The 24,247-nt window shown below is 33.4% G+C and overlaps 6 protein-coding genes across 13 annotated transcripts; 2 read left to right on the top strand and 4 right to left on the bottom strand.

Moving 5' to 3' along the window:
* Window positions 1-925: 925 nt before the first annotated feature.
* Window positions 926-2,029, bottom strand: LOC100877273 (uncharacterized). The gene is made up of 4 exons (XM_003700552.3): window positions 1,797-2,029; window positions 1,426-1,727; window positions 1,111-1,345; window positions 926-1,046 (listed from the first exon to the last, which is right to left on the bottom strand). Exons 1-4 carry the CDS (start codon window positions 1,865-1,867, stop codon window positions 971-973), a joined length of 684 nt encoding a protein of 227 aa, XP_003700600.1. The 5' UTR covers window positions 1,868-2,029; the 3' UTR covers window positions 926-970.
* A 130-nt stretch (window positions 2,030-2,159) lies between these two features.
* Faf2 (Fas-associated factor 2) lies at window positions 2,160-6,729 on the bottom strand. 2 transcript variants are annotated; one of them, XM_003700506.3, is made up of 8 exons: window positions 6,343-6,726; window positions 6,187-6,267; window positions 5,662-5,887; window positions 5,397-5,583; window positions 5,146-5,319; window positions 4,963-5,058; window positions 4,587-4,899; window positions 2,160-4,518 (listed from the first exon to the last, which is right to left on the bottom strand). In XM_003700506.3, the coding sequence occupies exons 1-8, from the start codon at window positions 6,403-6,405 to the stop codon at window positions 4,354-4,356; spliced, it is 1,305 nt and encodes a 434-aa protein (XP_003700554.1). In that variant the 5' UTR covers window positions 6,406-6,726; the 3' UTR covers window positions 2,160-4,353. The 2 variants fall into 2 exon arrangements, with proteins under 2 accessions (XP_003700554.1, XP_012154417.1); XM_012299027.2 differs by lacking the exon at window positions 6,187-6,267 and having other exon boundaries at window positions 6,343-6,729.
* A 656-nt stretch (window positions 6,730-7,385) lies between these two features.
* On the top strand, window positions 7,386-7,937 carry LOC105664384 (uncharacterized). The gene is made up of 2 exons (XM_012299026.2): window positions 7,386-7,526; window positions 7,624-7,937. Exons 1-2 carry the CDS (start codon window positions 7,435-7,437, stop codon window positions 7,853-7,855), a joined length of 324 nt encoding a protein of 107 aa, XP_012154416.1. The 5' UTR covers window positions 7,386-7,434; the 3' UTR covers window positions 7,856-7,937.
* Hacl (2-hydroxyacyl-CoA lyase) lies at window positions 7,857-14,249 on the bottom strand. Of its 2 annotated transcripts, XM_076537374.1 has the most exons (18): window positions 14,090-14,249; window positions 13,520-13,691; window positions 13,288-13,446; window positions 12,949-13,024; window positions 12,695-12,876; window positions 12,572-12,640; window positions 12,061-12,337; window positions 10,659-10,800; window positions 10,429-10,513; window positions 9,855-10,036; window positions 9,611-9,787; window positions 9,261-9,502; window positions 9,014-9,199; window positions 8,869-8,944; window positions 8,533-8,770; window positions 8,362-8,469; window positions 8,170-8,293; window positions 7,857-8,105 (listed from the first exon to the last, which is right to left on the bottom strand). In XM_076537374.1, exons 7-18 carry the CDS (start codon window positions 12,103-12,105, stop codon window positions 8,010-8,012), a joined length of 1,701 nt encoding a protein of 566 aa, XP_076393489.1. In that variant the 5' UTR covers window positions 12,106-12,337; window positions 12,572-12,640; window positions 12,695-12,876; window positions 12,949-13,024; window positions 13,288-13,446; window positions 13,520-13,691; window positions 14,090-14,249; the 3' UTR covers window positions 7,857-8,009. The 2 variants fall into 2 exon arrangements, with proteins under 2 accessions (XP_076393489.1, XP_012154414.1); XM_012299024.2 differs by lacking the exons at window positions 12,949-13,024; window positions 13,288-13,446; window positions 13,520-13,691; window positions 14,090-14,249 and having other exon boundaries at window positions 12,061-12,286; window positions 12,695-12,895.
* Window positions 11,120-19,383, top strand: LOC100877386 (sialin). 3 transcript variants are annotated; one of them, XM_012299021.2, is made up of 5 exons: window positions 11,120-11,500; window positions 16,530-17,334; window positions 17,466-17,785; window positions 17,843-18,087; window positions 18,903-19,383. In XM_012299021.2, the coding sequence occupies exons 1-5, from the start codon at window positions 11,449-11,451 to the stop codon at window positions 19,056-19,058; spliced, it is 1,578 nt and encodes a 525-aa protein (XP_012154411.1). In that variant the 5' UTR covers window positions 11,120-11,448; the 3' UTR covers window positions 19,059-19,383. The 3 variants fall into 3 exon arrangements, with proteins under 3 accessions (XP_012154411.1, XP_003700601.1, XP_076393491.1); XM_003700553.3 differs by lacking the exon at window positions 11,120-11,500 and adding an exon at window positions 15,133-15,361; XM_076537376.1 differs by lacking the exon at window positions 11,120-11,500 and adding an exon at window positions 15,582-16,360.
* On the bottom strand, window positions 17,843-22,708 carry Ate1 (arginyltransferase 1). Of its 4 annotated transcripts, none has more exons than XM_076537375.1 (9): window positions 22,392-22,708; window positions 22,092-22,218; window positions 21,876-22,029; window positions 21,384-21,811; window positions 21,001-21,162; window positions 20,601-20,756; window positions 20,256-20,428; window positions 19,920-20,181; window positions 17,843-19,844 (listed from the first exon to the last, which is right to left on the bottom strand). In XM_076537375.1, exons 2-9 carry the CDS (start codon window positions 22,152-22,154, stop codon window positions 19,689-19,691), a joined length of 1,554 nt encoding a protein of 517 aa, XP_076393490.1. In that variant the 5' UTR covers window positions 22,155-22,218; window positions 22,392-22,708; the 3' UTR covers window positions 17,843-19,688. The 4 variants fall into 4 exon arrangements, with proteins under 4 accessions (XP_076393490.1, XP_003700556.1, XP_012154419.1 ...); XM_003700508.3 differs by having other exon boundaries at window positions 21,876-22,009; window positions 22,392-22,705; XM_012299029.2 differs by lacking the exon at window positions 20,601-20,756 and having other exon boundaries at window positions 21,876-22,009; window positions 22,392-22,703.
* Between the last annotated feature and the right edge of the window lie 1,539 nt (window positions 22,709-24,247).

Below are 24,247 nucleotides of genomic sequence, written 5' to 3'. Positions count from 1 at the left end.
ATTGCTTGTACTCGGTTGATTTACATTGTTCGTACTTGGTTGATCTGCACTGATTATACAAGGTTGATATAAATCCATTTTCGCCTGCTCGATGATCTTTTCTCTCCAATGCTTCGAAACTAACTAACCTAGACGCTCGATAGTTCCCTACGGTGGGGGCTGTAGTGGCGAGCCCTCTTTTAGAGAAACAGGGAATTATCGAGTGTTAGTGACTGCATGCTTTTATGGTCATGCATACATACAGATCCCAAAACTCTCGTAGTAGGGGTAATCGTGTTGTGACTGAGGCTATTGATCCGGGTACCCGTAAAATACCTGAATCTATAAGATGGTCGAAAATTTTCATTTCGATTCTACAAGTATTCAAGTATCTCACGGATACCCCATGCAGCCAGATAATTTTACCCGGACATTTCACAAGTAACTAGCTATCTCACGATTACTCGAGTACCCGAGTATTCCACAAGTTGGCAGCTCTAATAGTAACACGGTGTGTTTTGCTACGTCTATGGTTTTGCTTATAGAGCTTATACTATTGAAGAACACTGAAAAGACTGGAGAGTCTCTGGCCATCAGCAGAGTGTTAGAAAAACGCGTGAGAAGGTTGAAGAGAGAGGTAGATATTTTCTGTCTTAGGTGTTGATCCCCACTCCGTAGATATTTTAATTATGGGTAGGTGCAGAAGTAGACAAGTGCTAGGCAGGGAGGGGATATAACATACATCAATGTTCGTTTATTTTAGATGAGGAGCCGATAAATATATCTCAACACTTAAGATAGCAAAATATGTGTCTTTCTTTGAGAGGAACTACCTTCATTATCATTTTGTTCTCCTGTTACTAATGAAAATCTGGTCGGCAGTAATATGCACACAGTGGTTTTCGCTGAAAATAAGTGATAAAAAGGAGCAAAAGAAAATTTGGAATATTTTGTATGGTATTTTATTTTTCATTCATGTTACATTTTAATTCTAAGGTATATCATTGGATTTAGATTTATTAAGATTGTCTTTGTACTCTATTTTTGATGCTGATGGATGGTCCTTTCTGTAAGCAAAATAAGGTACTTTTTTAATTACTAATATTTTTGTTACTATTTTAATTATCTTACACTTCAATAGGTGAATCAGTTAGCTTCTCTTTTAAACTATCCATCAACTTCTGTTTTATTTCATTTCCTTTCATAGTTTCTTTCGTGATCAAATGATGTATTAAGTGGGTATTTAATTGATTGGTAACTTTTTCAGTAGAATTTTTTATGGATTCAAATATGTTCTCGTTTCCTTCGTTTCTAGATGTACCAATACCACTGACTTTTGCTGTGCTTAGTTCTAATGTTTTTGTAACTGTAAAAGATTAATTATCATATTAAAAAAAAAGTTGCACTGTTAATATTATTCACTAGGCAACATATTTTTTATCATACCATCTTTATTCATTTCAGTTGGAGAAACATTCTCTAAGTTGTACAGCGGATTCAAATCCCTTAATTTAATTCCAGGTTCTTCTAATATTGGATCTGGTAATCTTTCTGTGTTGTTCAATACATCAGATATATTCTCATGTTCTCGCCATTCATTGATTACAACAAAAGGTCTCTCAGACCTTGCTGCTGTTAAATTACTTTCCAGATTCTCATTCTGTAATGTTGCTTCAATCATAGATCTGTGAGTTAATCCGTTATAAACATTCGAGACATAGCAAAATGATGATTGCAGCCAACCATTTCTAGACAAGACACATATTTCATTAGAACATTAATTCTTCTTTTACTGATCGTAATAAAGTGACACTTACAAACACCTGAGGTGTAACAGTCCAAAAATAAAGAATATTGTAGCGGCTAGAGCCACTAAATAAATAAACATTTTTAATTGTAAGCTGTATGATGCTTTAATGAATCATTTTGTCAATTGACAACAGCTCCTGACAAAGGACAGTCAACTCAGCCTCCTAGGATTTATTGTAATAGTTCAAACAAAAGCTATTTGTACTGTAGGGTAAACTTGATAAATTGAAAATTATGTACAGTTTTTTATAAAATGAATTTCTATTTCATTGCTTAAAGAATAGTGGACAAACTTCAATAATTATTAAATCAATTTACTTGCTCATGATCAAATTATAGGACATTTTGCTTATCAAAACATTCAGTTGAAATTCATCTAAAGATCTATAACATTTATTGATTGTATACAATATTCACAAGTGAATTAACTCTTTTGAAATAGAATATGTCATAATATATCATTCTTACTTTTTCTTCTCTTTTTTCATCTCTTTTCATATGACTAGGCATACTAGAAGATATGGTGTTGCATTATTTCGTTTCTTAAATTTTATAAAATCCATTGTTAAGCAAATTACATAATTTCTTTGTATCATTCACTTGATAAGAAGATTAAAGAATTCAATATGTTTCCAATGGTATTGAAAAATAACAATCGTTTATACACTATAATGAACATTATGTTTCAGAACTGAATACTTTTAAAATTAGTTTCTATCTTGTACAACAATTGTATATTATTTTGTACAGTCTTAGTTTCTATATTTTCTTTTATATTGTACGAAATGTACCTTTATTGCAGTATGTAAAACTATTTGCAACTTATTTATATTATTTGTTTTAAATAACCATTCAGTTACATTTTATTCAGCAAATACGTTTGTATCTGATGCTTGATATTGGTGTACAATAAAAATGTAGTTTTTTTTATTAAAGACTTCAATTACATAATTTAACATTAATCACGCTAAAAATACTACTCATAGTTTAATAAAACATTGATAACTCGTACAGTTTTATTTTGAAACATGTTTATTTAAATATTGAATGGTAACAAAAGAGACAGCAATACCCAACATCAGATATAAGCTGGCATTAAATGTTTGATCATTTTTATGTATGTACAGAAGAGTATCCAAAGGAAAATAAACAAGTATCAAAACTAGATCACAAAACGTGTATACAAAAGTTTACATTTAATGATTAACAAATCTGATGCATTGCACAGATTGTTGTATTCGCTTTATCAAACGATTTATATATGCATATGTATATATGTATGTATACATGTGTGTATATGTATAATATGTATAAATGCTATGGATTGCTCTTCAATAATTTATATTATTCTATAAAAGAGCAATACAAATTCGTAGGTGACGTTTTTCCGTTTGTTCGGTTTTCTTTTTTGTACAGAAAAAACGTAACATCGAAAGAAGTACATATTAATTTACGAACGTTTTAAACAAACGCTTGAAAAATGATAAATACTTAATTTCCAGTAGCCCAACATTTATAAACCAATAATAACGTATAAATTAAACGTTTTCCTTACAACCCATATATAAAGCAACAAAATCTTTACTTGAACTTACAATAATAAGCACTTAATTTTAAAAAGTTAAACTTTAAAATATGTAAGATTATGTTTAGTCTAGTCTTCGATTCCAGAAGACATCTATGAAGAAAGAAAAGAATAGTCACCGTCGTGTTCACACTCATAAAATTATCATATACAAAAAAATCTGATATTCTAAGATGAACTATTATCGCTTAACTCCTTTCTCTCTTTCCTCATACAAAAATTTCCATCGAGTACAATTTCATTTAACCGAATGATCTATTATGAATTCGCTCTTTCATTGTATCTAATATGATTTTTAATAAGACTGACCAGAATTGTAAGGACGGCAAAATGCAAAAGAAACACACACTTGTCAGAAATTGTTTCATTAGTTACATTTAAAGTACAGATTTGAAACATTACAATAAAGTGATTTTGACTTTCAGAAAATTATCAAGTGCAAATACTATAAATCTGTGCTTTAATTATAACATATAACATTTTTTGCTTCTTCAGCTTTGTAAAGTACTTACATCTTTTAGTCAGCTTATTAAAAGATTTTTTTAAGCTAAAATGTATTAAGACAAGTGTAATAAATGTTTGGTGTACAGCTTTTCTGATGACGTATTATATAAGTTTCTTTTCAGTTTCTACAATGAAATCTGCCCTTTTATATTATTCAATGTATATTTCAGTGAACGTGTTGTATTTCGTGACACACGATAAATATACTTGTAGCTGAAACGATCCTTTTCGTGCAGTATAATTAGACGGTTTCCGATTTCTTTTTCTCCAATGTATTTCATAGACCCGTTGCATAACTGCACTCTCGTCATCGAGCTACGCTTCACATAAAATACTCGAATGTATCAAATATATATATATTTATGTATATATATATATATTTATTATCTTTTGATAAATGTCTCTTACGGCAGTATCATTTTTCCATGGAATGATACTTAAACACAAAGAATGCAGTATTGAAATGTCATTAGAGGTTAATCATCTAAATCATTAACATGAAGAACTTCTCTATGAGTTAATCCAGCATCTGATAATGTTAAGACTTCTCTACATGGATATAAAATTCTTTTCGGAAAACTTGTTGTTATTTCGAAACTCACTGGAGAATCTGGTTGACTAAATATCCAATGATAAACATCCTAAAAAAAGAAGAAAAGAAATAATTATATAATTAAGATTGAATAAACATCATATATAATTAACATACTTCTATTGTGTCAGACATTAAGAAACGCCTTTTCATCGTTCTCTCTCCGAGTTTAATTTGAAGATGACATGCATTAGAATGTGTAGGCTCTGGTTCAAGAGGTACTTTGTGTACAGTAAGTTCTTTCTCACGACGAATACGTTGAATTTCCAATTCTTGTGCATTTAATTGTTCCTTTTCTCTAGCTTCTTGTTCTTCTCGCGCTTTTCGTTCTTCTTCTCTTCTACGATCTTTCTCTTGATCTGCACGTAATGATTCTTCATAGGCTTGATCTTGTTGTTGGCGTAAAGATTGTGCGGCACTACGTTCCGCTCTATAATAAAACATATAACAATTAACACGAAATTTTTATTTAGAAACCTTGGCGTTCTCTTACCTTTCTTGGCGGGCTTGTATTAAATTAATTTCATTGTGCTCTACGATTGTTTGCAAACGAGATATCAAATCAGAAGGAGACGGTGTGCCTTCCATCCTATAGTATAAATAAATATAATTTTTTATTATACGAATTCACTTCATTGTTAGAATTAAATGAAATAAAATACATAGGTTTATATACCGGCCAACAATTGTCATTCTGTTGTCCTTTAGAACGATAATAGCCAGGAAAGGATAAGAACCAGATTTAAGAGCTTCTGCCACTTTGTAACCTTCACCTGATTGTACATTACATGCCCAAAACAATGTATGTACATTTATGTACCGAACAACTTCTAGATTACCTAATGTATTCCTGTGAATAAAGATACAGCTGCATTTATTTATTCATGTAAGGATTGTATTGCACATATGGAAACATAGCAAAATTACCTGCACCACTGATCGATATTCTGAGCTTCATCTTTATGCAAGTATACCAATAAAAATCTTAATTCTTGCTTTGCATCTGAAAGAGCTTGACTATAAGAACCTTGATAGAAAACAGGATGACTATTACCATAACGTTCTTCATAGGATCGAATGAAGTTAATTACATCTTCCACTGGATCAGCTGATACTGTAAAGATAATTAATACATTAACACATTTAATAAAATTGTTTCATACAACTGATCATAAGAACAATAAAGCTTTACCAGGTCTAACATTTCTCCTAAATATGGATAGAAGTAATTGTAGGATGCGGATCACTCTTTCATAACATAACGAAAAGATATACCACAGGTAACTACCACTGCCGCTAGAACTACCAGAATAATGAAAATATATTCTAGAATTGCTGTCATCAACAACTTGTGGTGGCCTTGACCTCGAATCCTGTGCATACATTGATGGTCTTCCTTCGTAGAGATTTAGTTGTTCCTAAATCAAAAAATGTAAAATTTCTTATCAAATACAAGTCATGTAGTTTAATTTTTACAAATAATGAAATAAGCAATGGGGCATTCATATACAATATGACAACCATGAGTATACATTTTGCAGACATTACATAAACAAAGAAAATAATATATATTGGTCTTCAAGGATTTTTAAGATATTCCTAACACATTCTTGATACTAAGGTTGCACAATCGATCTACATACGTTAAAGATCTTTCCAAAACAAATATGTGCATAATAATCAACTGTGTATGTAATGTAAAGAAAAGAAAGTCTACCTGTACGGCTACTTCTAAATTCCAGTTATGCCTTTGCAAAACATCTCTACAGATTGATAGGTCTTCGATACCCGTTAAATCCTAAAATGATTACAATGACATTATGATTTGAATACACAACATGAAATGTGATATTAAGTTATAACAATGATTCACCTGAAACTGAAGGATTTTTTCAGTCTGATCACTGCTAAATTCATTTAACGCGAAATCTGCCATATCAACGTATTCTGTCAATAAAAGACTAGATAAATCTTCGATGATCGTTTAGTCACTCGATTCTATAAAATAATTCTGAGTTCATCAGCTGATACAAAATCCTGGCACTCGAACAAAATTACGATCAAGCTGCACAAGCATTTGGAGCGTGATATCGAGAATGATTAACCTCAAGCGTTCGCAGTCTCTGGTTTATGGACCTCGATTCATTATCATCACGACACGTTTTGTCTCGTTACTCTGTTCTATACTTAATGTTTTCGATGTCATGACTTCTTACAATAATTTACAATTTCAAGGTTCTATTTCATGCGGTACGATTTTAAGTGACGTCAGCTGCATGCATTGGCGAAACGATAGTCAACAGTATTTCCGTATTGCGATTGGTAGAACCGTTATTTTTGCTAGAAACTAATAATATTTATTAGTAGACAATTTCTTTGAAAAATGAACAACGAATAATTATATAAATTATGTATAAATTTTCATTGATCGCAGTTTGGAATTTGGGAAATCTATTTGTGCAAGTTTAAGTCTCAACAATCACCAATGAAAAAATAGTACTCAATCCTTCTATACTCTTGATGAACAGGATATGTTTAGACTAAATGAATAAAAAGTAGAGCAAAAACATTTCTTTGTACTCGTTTAGGAAAAACGATTGTCGAATAAAGTGTTAGATTCATTTGAATCTGGGCAATTGGAATTTAAACCAAAAATCGCGTTGAATCGAATCGTATCGAATTGAATGTGTCGATTAAATGAATGAGTTCCTATCATTAAAATATTCGTTCACGTTGATTACTTAATTTATTACGGAATTGTTAAACGACAGAACGATCGTTTATTTTTAAATTTGACCGAATTTTATTAAGGTAGGGAATGGCGGTACGGGCATTCGTTCGCTTATTCTACACGCACCCTTAAGAACTGTAACAAATGATTATGCTGCATCACATGTCATTTGCTACTTGATTGTTTAGAATTTATATCGTACACCTGTTGCGTTAAATAATCCTCTATATCCAAATGAGTTCAAGATTAAATGAAACTAGTAATTCGAATGTTAAAATTGAAATTAAGAAAACATTGGTTTCTATCAATGAAACGGCGCGCAAAATGTAAGATAATTATAAATACAATTTATTGAATCATTACAGCATGAATGTTATTTTAAAATAATTATTAAATGAAACACATTTTTATTTTATTACTCAGAAAGAATGAATTGGACACAATTAATGGTCTTATTGGAAAAAATGGACAATTTCACACAGCTGTTACTAATGCAAATGAAACATTGATCACAGCAGCCCAAAACATGAACATAAATCTTGAAAGTATCCTAAACAATAATCAGGTAACTGATGAAACAGCATCTGATTTAAGAAATGTTCTATCCGCGTCTGCTTTCCAAGAGAAGATATTAAAATGTTTAAATAATATATAACTTTTCTTACTATTTTGTACTTTTATATTTATTTATGAAAAACAATATAATTTGATAAAAAAATAGAGAAAATTTATACATATTTTTTACATCTGTATCACTTTCTCCTATATTACATACAAACATTAATTTTTCTTTGGTACAGTAAATAAATTTAAAGCTTTGATTCTGTTAACCAACTAAACTTCTGTTCTTTGCGATTAGCTTGAGGATTGATCATAATGTTTATTAAACTTGGAGCATCGGTTATCTATAACAGAAATCATTTTGCCATTATAATTATTCTTACAATTATTAGCTGATGTTAGGTTTACCTTAAGGCATGCTTTAATCGCATGCTGAATGTCCTGCACAGTTGTGCAGAAATATCCTTTCCTCCCAAACATTTCTATCATCTTTTCATAATGGGTATCACATGATAGAATAGTTGATGGTGTTCTGAAAATTAATGTTCGTAAAGTCATTAATTTTCTTACTTACACTTGTACTTACAGTAAGAAACTTACACTTGTGTTGGTTCTCCTGAAGACTGTATTTGTCTAAATGTTTCGCTGTCTAATCCACCACCAATACCATTATTATTTACAATTATAATAATAACAGGCAGTTTGTATCTGAGAAATATTATTAATGATTACGAAAATTTATTATTGCTATATTAAGTTGGTTTCAATTACCTGTACATTGTCTCAATTTCCATGCCTGAAAATCCAAAGGCACTATCACCCTCAACACAAAATACTCTCTTTGTAGGAGCATAATTTTTACAATAAAGTGCAGCTGCTATGGCAAAACCTAGACCCACACCCATGGTACCAAAAGTAGCAGCATCTAATCTATGGCGGGGTTCATCATTCAACAAAATTGTTTTACCAATATCCATTGTATTAGCTCCTTCTGAACAAATGATGGAATCTGTAAACAAATAGTGTCTATTACTGTTTCCAGAAACAGCATTTCCTTAGCAACAGCATCTTTGATTAAATCATTTAACAGTATATAAAATAACTAACTAGGAGGAATCGTTTCTTGTATCTCTTTAAAAACAGCATAGTAATTTAAGGGTACCGAAACATCCAACGACATTCTCTGAAAACGAAGAAATTTACTAAATTATTTGTTCAACATTTATTCATAATAATTAAATAAGACCCTCACATGAACAAGTGCCTTATTTTTGCTCGATTTAGCAACAAGGTCTTTCCACCAAGGATTGCTTTTTTCAATCGCCCATTTACGTTCTTTCAAAATGCCAACAAGACAATCTACAGCTGTTGAGATATCTGACTGAATCGCCACTGCAGAAGGGACAGAATTATGCAATTCTTCTGGACACAAATCAATCTAAAATACAAATCAGTGACTCCTTATCAGTAATCACTTATCTCAACGAAATAAACAATACCTGTATCACTTTAACATCTGGTTGGAAACGAGGTGGCTGACCAAAGTGTAACATCCAATTCAGTCTGGCACCTAATAACACAATAACGTCGCTCTGCTGTAATGCATAAGTTCTTGCACTAGAAACGCATCGTTCATCTGTATCTGGAACAACGCCTTTTCCCATTGGCATTGGAAGGAACGGTATATTGGTTGAGTATACGAGATTGCGAACTTCATTTTCTGCTCTAGAGTAAGCAGCTCCTGTAACATAACTTCATGAATGTTTTCAAACTACAAAATCTCTTGAGCAGTAACATTGGTATAACTAAAATTTTTATTTGAAACAGGACTCTTTGGATTATGACCAACCTTTTCCTACAATTAACAATGGCTTTCTTGCTCGCATAAGCAGACTAGCTGCCTGTTGGACTAACTGACGATCGGGGAATATTAGAGGAGGTGGTGGACAAACTGCGACTTTGAGTATTTTTTCTTCATCGACCGATTGATTTAATATGGTGGCTGGAAAATCCAAGTAAGCAGCGCCTGCAAATATTTATAACATAGAGTTATGATACATTGTACTTGCATCGTGGTCATAAAATGTACCTACCAGGTCGGCCGTAAGTGGACAGTCGAACAGCCTTTTCTACGTGAAGCGGTATTAACACTGCAGATGGTGGCCTGGCGGCATATTTACAATAGGGTTTAGCGGCTTCTACCTGTGGCCATTCTTGAAAGCCTCCAATACCCTCATGATCCTGAGAGCAGGATCCACCAATTACTATGACTGGCCTACGTAAAAAATTATATTACATAAATTTAGCGTCGAATAATTTGTTTCTTAATATTAATTTCGATAACGAATCGCTGAGTTATCGCTTCACTATTTCTACTATGTTTTGTCCAGTGTTTCTTCACCTTCTGATTGATACATGATACGTTTATATAATCATTATCTAATGCTGTGTATTCTTTTTAATAATATGGCACAATGAATACGAACTAGTTACGCAATAGATCATAAGATAATCGTTTTCTTGTGATGCGAAATATGTGCACATCCTGTGAGTGCATTAACTGCAATCACTAACAATAATATTCATATGTGTTATATCAAGTTGCACATACACACATGTATTTTTACATTTTATGTATGGTACAAAAAAAAATTCTACATTGCTCACCAGCAATTCACTTGAGCGTTCGCCAAACCACCTATAACGTGTAGCATACCCGGCCCGGAGACGCATAAAACTATTGCCGGTTTTCCTAATTGGAGAAGAAGAACAATTAATATGAAGTCATCAAAATCGTGTTACAATACAAATTTTAATTTTGCTTTTCCAATGAAATTCTTAGCTTTGAAACAACGTTCACACGTTTATAATTGTAATTTAAATTCCTCCTCGCTTACTCGTTAGGTAGCCATAAGCTTGAGCGGCGTAGCATGCGGCCTGTTCATTCCTGAATCCAAGATATTGAATGCCTACTGCTTGCATGGTCAAGGACAATTCGATCACAGGATGTCCCACAATTCCAAAGACATATTCGATGCCCTGCAATACAAAAATGAACAAAATTAATTTTCTTATTGAATAAATAAAAGTTAAATTTTAATGCAATACAATAATTAATAGATTTGTTATGGGTTGAAGATTATAAATCTACTTTGCATTGTATTATTAGTAGCAGTGCAGAGTTGTAAGAGTGCAAAGTTTAAATAATGCATAAAAAAATCTCTTTCTATTTAATTAAAGTTCATTTACATTTTAAGTATGTTATACGAATATATTTAAATGTTAATTAAAATTGTAATACGAATATATTTAAAAGTATTATCGCAATATTATGATTCGTGTAGCTAAAAGCGATAAATTCATTGTCAGTTAAATGGAAAAAAACTGGAAGTACAATGTTTATTCCAGTAATACTACATAATTTTTTTGCCGCTTAATAACAATAAATAAATGTCTTATCACGATTAATAAATCGTTTGGATTCAAGAAGCATCGGACTCGAGGATTGGACTCGCAAGTTTCTTGAATCAGTGCACTATTAGTGCACTCGAGATTAAGAAACTAACAACGTTGCGGTGAAAATACGAATATATTTTTTGTGTTAAAAAGAAGAATTTTTTATGACAATTACATAGATTAAAAAAGTGATTTGTACTGAATCGCAGAAAAGATTAAAACGGAAACAGGATGTACCGCTGCGAGGAGGAACGAATTCCGCTTCTATCCCGAGTAACGAAAAGTAAGTATTATTTTTTAGCATTTTTTTTCCAGAAAGTGCCTAAGAAGTGTTATAAATATTTTTAGTTTGGTATTTTAGTTTTTTAGTATAATATTTTTTTGTTGTTGTTTATGCACGCTACTCTTGCCAATTGATTTCGTTTTGCTTAGCTTATAGGCAGTTATCTTTCTTGCGGCGATAGTCGTGTTATCACTCTGTATCGACATAAAAAAATTTATGGAATTTTTTAAAATCCACATAACGTTCTAATACTTTATATTACATTTAATTTATAATAATGCTCACCAAAACAAATCTGTAAAAAGAAACATTTCTTTTAAACAAATAAACATTGTTATCGCATTTTCGTTGACTAAAATATCAAGGAACTAACGAATGTGAATACAAAAATATCATAAATAAGTAATGAAGAAAATAAAAAAATTTTATTCGACACATGACAAATGTTTAAATAATAAAAAGATATAAGTAAATTTGTACGTTACATAACCTCTAAATGACATCACTGCTTCATTTAAAAAAAAAACAAAAGAAAAAGAAAACAGTAGCAAGTGTTATACCTGAGCTTTCAAAGCCTCAGCAGTTATTTGATTTCCGCTCTTCATGTTTGAATCAATTTTGTTCACTGTAGACGAAATGTTGCTGCTCTTGACAGCTCTAAGGAACTAATCCGGTTAACAGCGATTTCTTGATATATGTATGTTCTTTAAACGCAACGTCGTTGAACTTTGGATCCAGTGACAACAATATTGCGATTTCATTCGGTCTTCAGCAATTTATTTTTTTCTGCATGAAAATTCAGTTAATATTTAAATTCTTATCATTCCATAGAAGTACCTGCAAAAGTTGTATAGTTTTAATAAGCTCTCTTTAAATGAAGATCTGTAGTATTTATTTAAAGAATCTGTCTAAATTTTATTAATAACTATGCAATATATTTTAAAGGGCCAAAAGATGCTTCAGAAGTAAATAATTTAAGGTCGACATTCAAGGTCGTCAATTTTTCTGTAAGAAGATATTAAAAACATAGAATCTGGTGTGAATATAGTAAATACAAAAAGTACATTTTACCTTACTCGAAGGTACCATAAAGTTTAGCCAGGTCACTTTTAGCCCAGCTCTTTCAGTAAAACCGTATACCTGCAAAATGTCTTGTTGCAAAAAAGGATAACGGAGCTTTGAATTATGACTTACCTTACAGAGGTAAGGATGTTAACGCAGTGTGAAGCTATTATCCTGCCGATTTGAAAACTTGTTTTTATCCTTCATTTTCCAACTGTCTCCCTTCCAAAATTAGCTCCCGCGCCTGCAGCCGCACGTGTCGAACCGTGTTCGCGTTTCACAGGCGTTTCCCGCAACAACCCGTGAAATCATCGCTGCAATAATTTACTGGTTATATGCAATTTTACACATTAAATTAAATGCGAACCAATTATGTAATCTGTTACACTTGATACGTTGCAGGATGCATTTTATTATTAATGATGTTGATTGTCAGGTTATGCTCTTCCATCACTTGTAACTCTAGAACAATAAAATTAGTTAACATGACAACAGTTTCGAATTCATTTTAACCTATTTCTTGTCACAAATTATTTTTGAATGTATAGCTATGCAATTAAAATACAATTTTTAAATCTATTCTTTATAAGTTAACAATTTTTTATGCGTTTCAAAACATTGAAACGAGGAATATGTCGCTTATCGTACTTAAAGATAAGCTTAACTAAAATCGTTAAGCGACGAATGTTCTAGAGTAAATTACATATTCAGAAAGCGACAAGTACTTTTCCTGCAAATTGGTCATTTGCCTCAACGGTGACCTTAGCCGAAGTTGAAAGTACGTTCAGGTAGTTGGACATTGAAAATACGGTTCAACTTATATTGCAGCCTAAGAAATATGTTTATTGTAGAAGGGTCCGAATGGCCCAAACGGATAAGACGACCTAACGGTTAAAAGTACATAATTATTTTTCGTTGGATTGAACTATCCGTGCAATTTAGAGAAAGTTGTTATACCTGAGGCATTTGACAGCGCGTTTTACAACATTGAAGCTTTTATAAATATTCGAAATATTATTTTAAATTGCAATTTTTTTTCGATATTACATGCTGCTCATCCAAGCGATCAGAACCTTCCACGTGAAATTATATAATGCTCGTCTCGAATATCTCGTTTATTTTGTTGGATCTGTAAACATAAATTGAGAATTAATAACTTGTATTTATAATTGACAATATTATACTGTATTTTATTAATATAATATATATATAAAATTCTATAGGGTCTTATCGTCCCTAAATTAAATTTAAGAATTTAACTTAAATTCTAAATTTATTAAATATAATTGAGACAGTATATATTTTATTAATTCACTCAGTCTAGCCTTCAATAAAAAGACAATTGATTATGCTACCTTAGTACAGTTAAAATACTGCAGCCATTTAATATATTATCATAGAGCATAACTGACTTTAAATTATAATCTAAAAGACATGTTTTTGTTAAACAGATGAATATAAAATTTGCTGAATTCCTTAATTATACTTTTATAATAAAATATTTATATAAACAATAAAGTACATTACTGCACTGTAATGTAGTATAATGGAATATTGTAATATTCTGTTTAGACTTTTCACTATCCAAATAAACATCTCTCATAACAATCCCTCTGTCCATTCTCTTCTATCATGTTTTTCCACCGAAAATACATCTTTGAAAGCTGGTCATTTCCGTTATCTAAAACAATAATAATTATTCAGTGACTAATACTATCCCATTTGAAGTAAAATTAACATCGTTTACATCGATCGTGCTTTGCAGGACAGAAGCTCCTATAACTTCCTGTTTCAATTAACATTACCATTGTCACTCGAGGAAGCGTTATCAGGTGACTGCATACTCAAACGAAAGTTTACCTCCGTACATCAAAGATAATGAAAGCTTTGCATAACAGATCGAATGCTGTCAATTCGAATCGGTGGTTAAACGATATACTTCAATGAAATTCGAGTCGAAGTTAAAAAACATTGTCTTAATTACAACTCGCTCACAGGTGAAAAACAATCGGTAATTCCCCGAATACTTCATCGAGGAGGAATTTACAAAAATTTCATGAGGAAATTTCGCGACCAATTCGTCGCATAAACCCGTAGACGGATTTACGTAACGACAAATTGTTGAAAATTAAGGAAGTGATTCTGCGATGTCAAATCACGGAACATGATCACAGTAGAGTATAGTTTTTCACATTTGCGGATCGCTCGACTTGTACGCGTTTGTAAACGCTTAATCATGACATAATTTGCTACGTGATTCTACATAGTAATATTCTAACGCGTGGGTATAAATCCTAGCGAGACGTCTCTATGGATAACGCACCGATGGACGTCTTTATACAAAACTATGATAGATATAGTATATCTATGAATATAATACAGAGATGTACGGAGATATACAGAGTTGTAATTAATTTTAAATTCAAACTGAGATCTCTGACAACAGAAGTGAAATTAATTTTTGCAAAACGTGTTCATGCAAGTCCATGGCTGTAGAATTCCAATATTCCAAAATCATGGAAAGGCAGCAGGGGTGGCCCGGTCCCTAAACTTTCGGTGTCCTTTCTTCTTATCCCGAGGAAGGGATGTACCTGGTTTCCCCACTTACTCTCACCTGCCGACTACTTAAATAGCCAAGCTGCCCAACGGATGTCATTAGTCACTCCTTGAACAGATTCGGTTTTGTGTCGCGTCCGTCGATAGTTCAGTTTTCCCGGAAAATGTCCTGAAGGCGATTTGGTGCGTGGTCCTCCAGTTTCTGAAAGATGTACAAACATTATTACAAAAAGTTTTTTCCACGTGAGTGAAACAAGTTAATTTACACTTTCTTTTTTTTCTATGAATAAACAATAACTATTGTGAAATAATTATAATTATAATAATTATAAAATAGTTATAATAATTAATAGTGAAATATACTTGTTTTTTTTTTTTTACAAAATTTCAAATTTGAAGTCTAAAGTTTGCATAACTGTTCAAATTTCTCTATCATAGTTTAAAATCTTGCCGGCATAGTTTTCGACTGACAGCCGTTATTTAACCTTGTTACATGCTGATCACACTTAGCTAATATTCTTTCCAAAGAATCGTTAATGTCAACGCTATCCTACTGAACCAAATTCAAATAGCTTTCTGTAAACTTTATAGAGATTGGAATGTATTGCATCATCTAGTTGCACATATTTTTTCGAATGATATTTCCAGTTCCCTTCTAAATTCGATTTGTAGATCGGTCTGTTGGTAAACGGTTTTATCGGTAAACGGAAGTTTGCTCGGTAATCAAGGTAACAACGATATTTGTAAATAATCACAGACAGGACAAAAATAGTTTGTAAATACAGTGTGAAATGCTTGGAAAGTGGTCGAGAACTTTCTTTCAAAGACAAACTATGCCCGTGCTCGTTAGGAGTAACGAACGTTGGAAGAAAGTTAAAAATTGTGCAAGAGAGTGATCGCTCAAGGGAATCTATTTCCACAAATATTTTATCCTATGTATTCTTATAACATTTTTAAATTTCGCGTATTTAAATAAATTCTGTAGTTGAATATTTACAATTAGTTCATTCTTGTCAGTCGGTTAGAGATCAATTGCATTAAGATGCTGCTATAGTAAGCAATCGGCAAACATTAAGCAATCATAGTTGGCATGGTAACCTGTCACATATTCATAATTTATTCGACACAATCCGGTTCAAGATCGTTATATTTTTGAATCCTTAATATTTATGTTCCGATCAGTTCAGGAAAGTACTGCCGGGTTATTTGGTAGCCCGGACTCCGTAGTATGGAGATCCTTAAGTAAGTCATAAACAGAATCGTGCATTATTCGAATCTCTTCAAGCTTAAAATTTCTTCAACCTCTTCTTCAAATTTTTTAGTCGAAGATTTCCGAACAGAGATAGAACTTCAGAAATTCTAAATCTTCATGAGTTTAAAATTAATGTAAATTATTTTTAATTCTTTTCAGAATGGATCCCGACACGGGTGATAATCTGCGTGATGATGTTCACGGCCTGCTGGACGAACTACATGTGCCGTCTGCAGATGCCCATTCTGGCGGTGCCCATGATCAAAGCTCTGCCCGGAAACTTCACCGGAGGTGCCTGCCAAGATGAATCCCGAGCCCGGCGCGCGATCTCCTGGCTGGACCCAGGAGCTTATCTGGAAGATTACATTTTATCAGAGCGACTCGAAGCGGCTCAAGACTCCGAGGCCAAGATACGTTTACCTAGGGCCGCTGACGGCTCCATGCGATTATTCAGTGGTGAACCTTTCGATTGGGTTCCCTCCATCCGTGGCCAGCTGATAGCCGCCTACAGCTATGGAAACGTTCCCGGAAACTTCCTGGGTGGCTTGATGGCTCTGCGATGGGGTCCGAAGAAAGCGATACTCTGGACTTCTATAGTAGCTGCTGCAGTCTCGCTGATAAGTCCTATCTTAGCCAATCTGCACTGGGCGGTTCTGCTGGTCTCCAGGATAATCATCGGTGTTACTGGCGGAGTGACGTTCCCAGCTTGTCACACTTTGGTTGCTAAGTGGTCTCCACCGGACGAGAGGGCTCGTTTCGTTTGGTCCCTTCTCGGTGGTACTTTTGGCACCGTCTTCACCTATCCTATGGTCGCTGGTATCGCTCAGACGATCAACTGGGAGAGCGGATGGTACATTCCTGCCTTGCTGATGGTCATATGGATCTTGTTCTGGGCTGTGCTCACGTATGACTCGCCAGCGGAGCATCCTGGTATCTCTGATGAAGAGAAGAATTACATCATTCAGTAAGTACTTTGAAATAATTTGATTGAGATGCTTGAAAAAGTATGACTATACTTGCCTGGTGAACCAGCTCAACTAATGGTGTAGTTGATTTTTCCTTATGTTAAAAAGAATATTTTCATGAATGTTTAAGGGCACAAGCCGGCACAATAAGGACAGAGAAGCCGTCGCTGGCAGAGACACCCATCAAGGAGATCCTCACATCAATTCCAGTCATCAGTCTGATCTTCTGTCACTTCGGCAACATGTTCCTCCTGTTCTTCTACCAAAACTCGATGATGATATACCTCACGAACGCTCTAGGGTTCCACTTGGCAAAAGGAGGCTTGGCGGCTGGACTGCCTTGGGCTGGCAGGATGATCTTTGGATTCTTCTTCAGCTGGGCTGGTGATACTATCAAAAAAAAGGAGCTAGTCTCCGTGACCGTACTTCGTAAAGGCGCTACTGTATTTTGTAAGTACTTGAAGATCAATTGCTTCGTTTAATTCTAACTATTCCATGCTTCCTCAGCTCACTTCATACCAGGGATCTTTCTAATATTGGTCGGCTACGTTGGATGCAGATTCGTACTCGCCAACGTGTTCTTGGTGCTGGCTTTAGGTTTCAACGGGGCGGCGAGTATCTCTAACTTGTCCAACAACCAGGACCTGTCGCCGAATTTCGCTGGGTTTCTATATGGCATCATTAATACAATCGCTGGGACATCGGGTATGATTATTTCGCCGATGGTCGAAGAAATAGCAGGAAAATATGGAGTAAGTTTTTGCTCGTGTAACCTTGTGCTTTATCAGCTTTCTTCATATCAGCTTATCATAAACATTTGTCAAATTACTTGCATGACGTTCTATGTATTGTTCATTCATTCTGATATGGCAGTGAATATCCTGTTAACGCTTAAAACTGCTCCTGGCATATTCGAGACCTCAGTTCAGCCTTGTACTCTGTTGCGTAACTCATAGTACGGGCAGTACTGGGGAATTGTGTGTGCGATGCATCCTAAATGAATCATTTAAATTTCACCGACCTAATAGCGCCTAGAATTTCACTTTGTCGCACAGGGCTTTTTGCTTCGCCTATCCTTTCATTATGCTTTAATTTGGGTCTGAAAAAAAATGAAAGTACAGGAGAAAATGTTGCTTTCTCAATTTCGCGGAGATGCGAAATATAGGTGCCTTGTAATTCTCGTCGTTCAGATGCATGAAGTACTAATTACAGTGTCAATATCCGTGGATCAAACGCGCAAAAAAGATTGCATTTAAGCGGAATAGAAGGCTTCGCTACGCTTATTCGCACTCATGACTGGACGATGTCGATTTGTGGGTACCTACTCGTCTCTATATCATCCAGCTTATAGTACGAGACGTACCTACAAGTCGCATCGTCCTCACATACGCAGCATTCATGCACTCACTTTTTATCCAATGCTTAGTGACCATCTTAATGGCAGGTGTACGGGTACGTGTATACATATTACAACCTATGTTATTTGCTGCTTTATACGCTCAATGCTTGGCACATCTTAATCCTTTCTTGCAGGAAGTTATTAATGTACAAGATTTGTTGCTTTTAGAATACTATCGACAGATGGCAAACGTTGTTCTGGATCGGTGCTGGTGTTTGTATCTTTTGTATGGTCGTCTTTTTATTTGGCGGCAGCGGGAACATCCAGAGTTGGAACGAAATACGACCTGCTGATGAACGACGTCGCAGAGAAGGAAGAGAGTAATTATCGAACCTGTTTTTAGTGATGTGCAATACGTTTGGTGAAACAAACAGTATCATTAGAATGATGGAATTGTGAGTTAACGCGTTCGACTTCTTAAAGAACTGTATTCTTTTGTTATAATGATGACGAGTGTGACGAAGTATTGTGATGATGAATGATATTGTAAATATTTTATAAATTTGATGTCTTAGTTTATGATATTATTTCTAAAATGACGACTTCTGTATATTACAGTTTTTCTATATTTTGTACAACTTTAAATGTTATGAACAATGTACGTGATATGAAAATGTTTTGGTGTTAAATAAATTTGTTTAAATTGAAATGATTTCTGTTCACTGATCTCCACAATATATATGAAATGGAAAAAGGAAAAAAATTTTTAAGGATGCTTAGCAAAAACATCATAGATGCATAGCGTAAAGAGTTCCTTGATAATTGGAAAGAATTTTATTAGTTCGCTATACATTTTATCATCACAAATACTTTATTCGAAGTTGCTAATTTTAAGTTTACGTACTAATTAATCAATGTTATTTTATAACAATAGTGCCTTGTCTTTTCATAAAATAAGATTCTCTATTTAAAAAAAAAGAATATGCAAATTGAAATCTTTCACAGACCTAATGTCTAACAGCGATAAAGTAACAATCTCTGTGCACACTTCATTCCAACCAAACTAGCATACTCTTTAATTTCATTTTCCTCTTCTGGCGACACTGAGTGATGAGACTGTCTTTTATATATTTCATACGGCATGGCAACTTCACGATACAAAACCAATACCTGAAAAAGTATTCATTGATAGAAATAGACAAAATATTTGTTATGGTAAAATTATGGAAATTAATTATTAAGTACCTTGCGAATATCGATTACACCATCTTCGTCGATTGCATCAATGTCATCGTTCAATCTACTATATTTCTGTTTATCTAATTTCAATAAACAAGGCTCTATATCGAACCATCCATAAGTTTCAGGACACAATAATTTCGACGGCCTCATTCGTGCTTTGTATCGCATCTTAGGACATGTGTGTATATAGAATCCCATGTAGTAGTATTTTAAAGCTGGCGCCACTTTATTCAGCTCTCTCGTTAAGTAAACCTCTCGAAGAGAACTGCAGATAAATTTAAGTTTAAACACAGATTTTATAAAAAAATTGTATGTCAACTTATATGTTTCGGAACTGACCTAAAGGTTCCAAGAGAGAGGTAAGAGTACGCTGGGTCATAGAAAAAATAAACGCTTGAGATACAGGAAGGTAAAATGTCTATTACTCCAACGGCAATTAATTCATTATCTAACCAGTATTGTTCGTGGAAGGAACCGTATCCGCTGGGCGGTCCATCTTCTGGTGTCCATGGCTTTAAAATTGTAAACTCCTTAATTGTATATCATCTTTATATAAAACAATTAAAGCAACAGTATTTGAGGAAAAATGTTATGACATCATACATAATTTTTTAAACATTCAAATATTATTTACATGTACATATAAAGGATTCACGGAAAGATCATGCTGAATGCAAAGTGTACCTGCAAAGGACTTTTTACAATAAAATTAAGGAACGATTCGGTATCCAACTCTTCTGGCGGATCTCCATGGATAATCATCTGGTACTTTTTATAAACGTTTGCACTTGCTTCAAGAGTGTTAATAAATTCATCGGATATTGTTCTCACTAATTTTATCTGATGAATTAAACAAAAATAATTGATAAAAAATTTTTGGAATAATTTACATATAGCAAGTAATGAACATAACATATAATAGAAGGTCCACAATGCTCCAATCATGTATCATATCTTTTTACATTATATTAAAACTATTCACTGTAATATTAATTATGTATGATATCAGACACTACATAGAAGCAGTAAAAATGTGTTTAATGCATTCTGATAATGAATAAATATATATAAACTGTAAAATTACCTGTAAAGGTGATTTGACAAGAAATCTTATATACTGCTTCTCTGTAACCTTTTCTGGTACAACTCCATGTATCATTGTTTGATATTTTCTATATACTTCATAAGACTGTTTTGATGTTTCTATGTATCCAGAGCTCATTGGTGAAACTCTAACTAGTTTCAGCTAGTAAAATTTGTAGATTTAACATAACTGTATCACAACAATAATCAAATAAAATACTGTAACTGAATTAGGTAAACAAAAAACATAAAGTAGTTAAATTTTCATGTTATATTTTAGTTTTGCTATGTTTGATTTTTTAGCATCAGATAAATTGGAGGAAAAGGGACCAACTTATTACATGCAATGTTTACCAAGATACTTCAAGTTGTTACAAACCCTACCTCCAGCCTACTGGTTCCATTACACACTTCATCAAACAACTTCTCTAAACTTTTAGCATTATTATCCTGTTTATTCGCGTTAAAGATAGCTTCTACTTCTTCTGGAGATTTTCCTTGTGCTAATAATTTATTCTGTTTGCGTTGTTTACGTAACATTTTTGCTTTCATACATGGTGGTCTAGTTGCAGTCTTTGCAGACTGTGAATTGTGAGATGTACTGTCTGTCTCATTATTATGACTTGATGCCACAGGTATATTTTCTGAACTCTTTTGTGGAACTTTCAAATCATTAGCTTTGTTTTCTTTGCTCGATACATCAGGATGTAATCTCATGTTCACTTCATCATTTACAAATTTTACATTCATGTCAGAAACATTTTCTTGGGCTTTTAAAAAGTGTTTGCTTTGATTAGGAATTTCTGCAATATCTATAATAGATTGATGTTAGAAACACATTTTGAGGATACATGTTGAAGTTCGGGTTATTTGTACCTATATTATCACAGTGGTCATCTTCACCAATATCCATACTATCGTCCTTCTGTAATTCATTTCTTAAAAACTTAGCCATTCTTTTCAAGACTTTCTTCTGCGATTTAGAAATTTTAAACTGTAATGCCTCACATCTAGGACAAACAATATAAAACTTTATATACTCATTATAAGATCATGTTATTATAACAATTAAAAGATTTTCCAGTTTCTTACTTGATGGTATACATTGGACAACATGTTTGATCCATTGTTGGTTTGTAACAATAAGAACCGCATCTTCTCCAACCTCTGTCTATTAAACTCTGATAATCTTGCACAGTCAGTATATGGGTTCCCATGCCTAAAACATATTAAATTGGTGAAACAAAGAAGTATCGCTTAAATAAAATTTATACATGACATAGTTGACACGACACTCTTAAGCATATGTACAAGCAACTGTCAAGTGAGACACATAACCTATCAATAAAAGTACGTAATCATACATAATTTCAATTTCAAATTATTACTTGCCATGACTAAAATTTGTATTCGGACTTTTACAGTAACCGCAGCTATATCTTTCTTGTTCAGCATAATATTCAACAATACTGTACGACTGTTTCGCCATTTTTTGTTCTTCTCTAGCCACTTTTTCTGCTATTATCTGAACAACGTTGATGTGATCATAAAAAAAATGACATGTAATCGTCTGAACTGTGTTTGTTGTTTGATAACTTTCTACATCAAAAACTTCAACGATATCACTCCATATTTACAAATTTAATGCACTAAACAGGAAATGACATTGTACTGCCATCTTGTTTCAATTTTAAATGACGAGGCTAAAAATATTTTGAAAGTATGTATACATCTTGTGCAAGGCTTTCACTAATACAACAAAACAAATTATAAGATGAAGTCATGTTAAAAGGAAAACTTCTTACGTTATTAACATGAATAAATACTGAAAATGTGATAAAAAATAAATACTGAAGTAGACTATCATAAGTGTATATATATAATATACGTAATTGATTGAAAATTATAAGGATTTTCATAAATTAGGATTCATAAATTAGGATTTATGAAAATTGACAACTATTGCCACAGTGTTTAAGAAGGTTACAACTTTGACCTTATATTATTTTAAAGATTGACTGTGTTGTTTTATATGATAGCTATGTTATAAAGCAGGGAAATTACTATAAAATAGTTAATTAGAAATAAATTACTTTTTGGTTTATCAGTAGCATCTAAATTATCACTGAAGATTAAATTTATGAAGCTATAATTTTCCTAATGTATTATTAAACGCTAAGATGATATATCGTTTCATATTTTGCCATTTTCATGAATGAAGTTACTCCTCCTTTACAGCAACAGGCGTTCCTTACTACACAGCGTGAAACATCGATCTATTCCTTCGGGATACCCCCTTCTCCCGGCTGGTTACAGTTTCCACTCAGTGTAGTATCAACAACTTGAAATGCCTCCTCTAGCACCGATTTATACTACTGCAAATTATACATGCATTATCCATCAACTTTTACACTCATACTTTTTATGTTCTTTTCAAAATTTTTTTGACTACCTTTTAGCCTTAACCTATCTTTGTATCTCCCTCGAGATTTTGCCCATCAACCTAAATTCTCAATGTGATTTTTATAAGAAGTTTTTAAATATTGTTTCTCAAGGTCTCAAGGTGATGCCAACTCTTTCCAAACCCTTCTTTTTTCTAGATTTTCTTTGCCCCCAAGATCGAAAGCACTTGATATCTCATTGTGATCCTGCGTCGGGTGTTTTAGGTCTCTAGGTACATCCATGTTTTCCTCCCACGGGTGATTTTCTTCACGACTCACGTACATCCCCCCACTAAGTGTTGGAAGCACGGGGATTCGTCGTTCCCAGAATCAACGGGTGACGTCAATGGGAATCAACCTTCGCGCTTCAGGTCGAGCACGTCGAATTATATTACTTCATAGAACCAACCCGTAATTATAGCGTCCTGTATCCTCCGAATAATCAAGCTTTCAGTAGATTCACAAAAACCCTCCTGTTCAAATTCGTTGAAGATGGTGTTCATTTTTTCCAGTACAACTGATGCTTTAAATCCAGGCATAGTACTGCAAAAAAAGCTGTACTGGTTTCCATAAGTTTAATACAATTAACAGATAAATATCTCTTAATTATTGAAACTCGAGATCTCGCTGTTTTTCTGAGAAACGATTTAGGACGCACTTTTTCCGCAGCTCGAATTTGCGCAAGCGTGCGTTCTTCGGAAATAGATCAATTACGAAGATACGTCAAGATGCATCTCAGGTAAACAGTTAAGCTTTCAAAAACTTCCCCAGAGAATTTCTTTCTCTCTGCTCTTTCTGAAAAGAGAG

This window comes from Megachile rotundata, chromosome 11, assembly GCF_050947335.1.
Source record: "Megachile rotundata isolate GNS110a chromosome 11, iyMegRotu1, whole genome shotgun sequence".
In the NCBI taxonomy this organism is placed as follows: domain Eukaryota; kingdom Metazoa; phylum Arthropoda; class Insecta; order Hymenoptera; family Megachilidae; genus Megachile; species Megachile rotundata.
This window is presented reverse-complemented; position numbering and strand designations above follow the sequence as displayed.